The 2,840-nt window shown below is 36.7% G+C and overlaps 1 protein-coding gene across 1 annotated transcript; it reads left to right on the top strand.

Moving 5' to 3' along the window:
* The first annotated feature begins 1,076 nt into the window (after positions 1–1,076).
* LOC128549597 (uncharacterized) lies at positions 1,077–2,675 on the top strand. Its single transcript, XM_053526605.1, has one exon. It carries the CDS (start codon positions 1,077–1,079, stop codon positions 2,673–2,675), a length of 1,599 nt encoding a protein of 532 aa, XP_053382580.1.
* Positions 2,676–2,840: the final 165 nt, after the last annotated feature.

Genomic DNA, 2,840 nt, shown 5'->3' with positions numbered 1-2,840 from the left:
ACAACTCTGAGTTGCCTGCTAACGAAGATGAGGGGCCATGCCCCGGAACTTGTGGGTTTAGAGAAGTCACGTTTGAAGGAATGGATACCGCGGAAAAATTTGGCGAATGGTTGTTTTCTGATCAACATAAATACTTTAAAGTTGTTGCCCACAATATGAAAGGCTACGACGGTTATTTCCTTTTAGAATACCTTATAGACCAATCCCTTAGACCCGATAAAATCATTTATAGCGGATCCAAAATTATGTATATGACGTTGGAGCAAGATTTGCATATTAAAGTGATTGACAGTCTCAATTTTTTACCCATGAAATTATCTGCATTACCGAAAGCCTTTGGATTAGATGAATTGAAAAAGGGGTGGTTCCCTCATTATTTTAATACAAAAGAAAACCAAAATTATATAGGACCCTACCCTGAGGCTAAATTTTACGGACATGATTTTATGAGTGAGAAAGAGAGATCTGATTTGTTAGCATGGTTGAGTGAGAAAAGAATGATGTGTTTGATTTTAGAAAAGAAATGTTAGAATATTGTAGAAGTGATGTTGATATTTTGAGACAAGCGTGTTTAAAATTTAGAGAATTATTGATGAATGCTACGGGTGAAAGAGAGTTTGAAATAAATGAGAAAGGGCAGGAAGAAGAAAAGTTAGTACGGGCCGTAGATCCATTCGATTCCGTGACTATAGCTTCCGTCTGCATGAATGTATTTAGAACCAAATTTTTAGAAGAAGAATGGAAAGTAAAATTAGAGGACGAAACTGATTGGGTACCCGCAAAATTAGTAGATGGAAAGCTGTATGTATTACACGAAAATGAATGGATCCACGAAACCGAACTGACCGGAAAGGAAGTGAGAGAGAAAAAATTTGTACGTACAATGATAGCAAAAATTCCTCCTGGTGGTTACAATGATCAATATAGTAAGGTCTCTATAGAATGGTTAGAATAGTTGGCACATACTTAAAATATCAAAAATTCAACACGCATTAAATATTGGCGAAAAATCTTTACCAGGTACACGATATAAATTAGATGGGTATTGTGAAGAAACAAACACAGCGTATGAGTATATGGGGTGCATCTTCCATGGATGCCGAGATTGTTTCACTGATAATCGCGAAAATACGTGTCATCCACTCACCAATCAATCTTTAGACGAACTATTAGCGTTGACATTAAAAAAGAAAGCTTACATAGAACAATTAGGAATGAAATATGTTTGTATTTGGGACCACGAATTCAGAAAACAAAAGAATCAAAATTCTGAGATGAAGCGTTTCATTGATAATTTAGATTTAACAGACAGATTAGACCCTAGGGAAGGTTTCTTCGGGGGACGCACCAATGCCAGTAAACTCTTCTACCAAGTTGATGAAAGCGAGCAAGTCAAATATGTGGATTTCACTAGTTTGTATCCTTGGGTCAACAAGTATTGCCAGTATCCTGTAGGTCACCCCGTCATAATAACAAAAGATTTTAATGACTTAAAGGAGTACTTTGGTATTGCCAAAGTAAAAATAGTACCACCAAGAGGTCTATACCATCCCGTCCTTCCTTATAGGTCAAATGGCAAGCTGAAATTCCCTTTATGTAGGACCTGCGCAGATACTGAAAACCAAAACCCCTGTGATTGCCCGGATGATGATAGAGCGTTAACTGGCACGTGGTGTACTCCAGAGATCCAGACCGCTTTAAGATTAGGTTATACCATTATGAAAGTATATGAAGTATACCACTGGGAGGAAACCACTCAATATGACCCTAAAACCAGTGAAGGGGGACTGTTTGCCAATTACATCAACACATTTTTAAAGTTTAAGCAAGAGGCAAGCGGCTCCCCTGACTGGATACAAAATGAACAAGACATGAAGAATTACATAACTCAATATATGGAGAAAGAGGGTGTGTCATTGGATCGGTCAAACATTAGGAAGAATCCGGGTTTGAGAGCGCTGGCTAAACTATGTCTCAATAGCTTTTGGGGTAAGTTTGGTCAACGTCTCAATATGCGTCAGACAGAGTTCTTTCACGAAACGCAGGCAAACCTTTTCTTCCAACTGTTTTCTGATCCTACGAAACAACCACTCAATTTTCATATCCTTTCCAATGACATGTTACAAGTAGAATGGCAATTCAAACAAGACTGTCAACCCGAAGATAATAAAACAAACATCTATTTAGCTACTTTTACAACTTGTTGGGCCAGACTTAAACTTTACAGTGTACTGGAAAAGCTCAATAGGAGGGTTCTGTATTATGATACAGACAGTGTGATATATGTAAGTCGCCCAGGACAGTATGATCCTCCATTAGGTGATTACTTGGGGGAGCTTACGGATGAGCTTGACGGTGGGGAGTACATTGTAGAGTTTGTGTCTGGTGGTCCTAAAAATTACGCTTACAAAACCAATAAAAATAAAGAGACGTGTAAGGTTAGGGGTTTTACTTTGAATTATAAAAATAGTCAGTTGATCAATTTTGAAAGTGTAAAACACATTGTTACCGATCCGAAAGGTTGTCCGAGCATTACAGTAACAAATCCGCATAAAATTTGTAGAGATAAGAGAAAAAGGAAAATAGTCAATCGTGAAGAAAACAAAAAATATCAAGAGGTGTACACAAAACGTAGAAAAATAGCAGATTTTGACACTGAACCATATGGATATTAAGTTAGATACAATGTATTGATGTTAATATGTGTTAAAATTAAATTTCTGTCATTTGCATTTCAAATTATGTCATGTGTTACTGTTTCTTTTATCTAAATTTTAAGTTTTGTCTACACACTGTTTTTTAATTTTTGTCTATGATGATTCAGAGAATTGTATAACTTT

The sequence above is a fragment of the Mercenaria mercenaria genome, chromosome 2 (assembly GCF_021730395.1).
Source record: "Mercenaria mercenaria strain notata chromosome 2, MADL_Memer_1, whole genome shotgun sequence".
NCBI classification, from domain to species: Eukaryota; Metazoa; Mollusca; class Bivalvia; order Venerida; family Veneridae; genus Mercenaria; species Mercenaria mercenaria.
The sequence above is the reverse complement of the archived record's forward strand: the minus strand, read 5'-3'. Positions and strand labels throughout refer to the sequence as shown.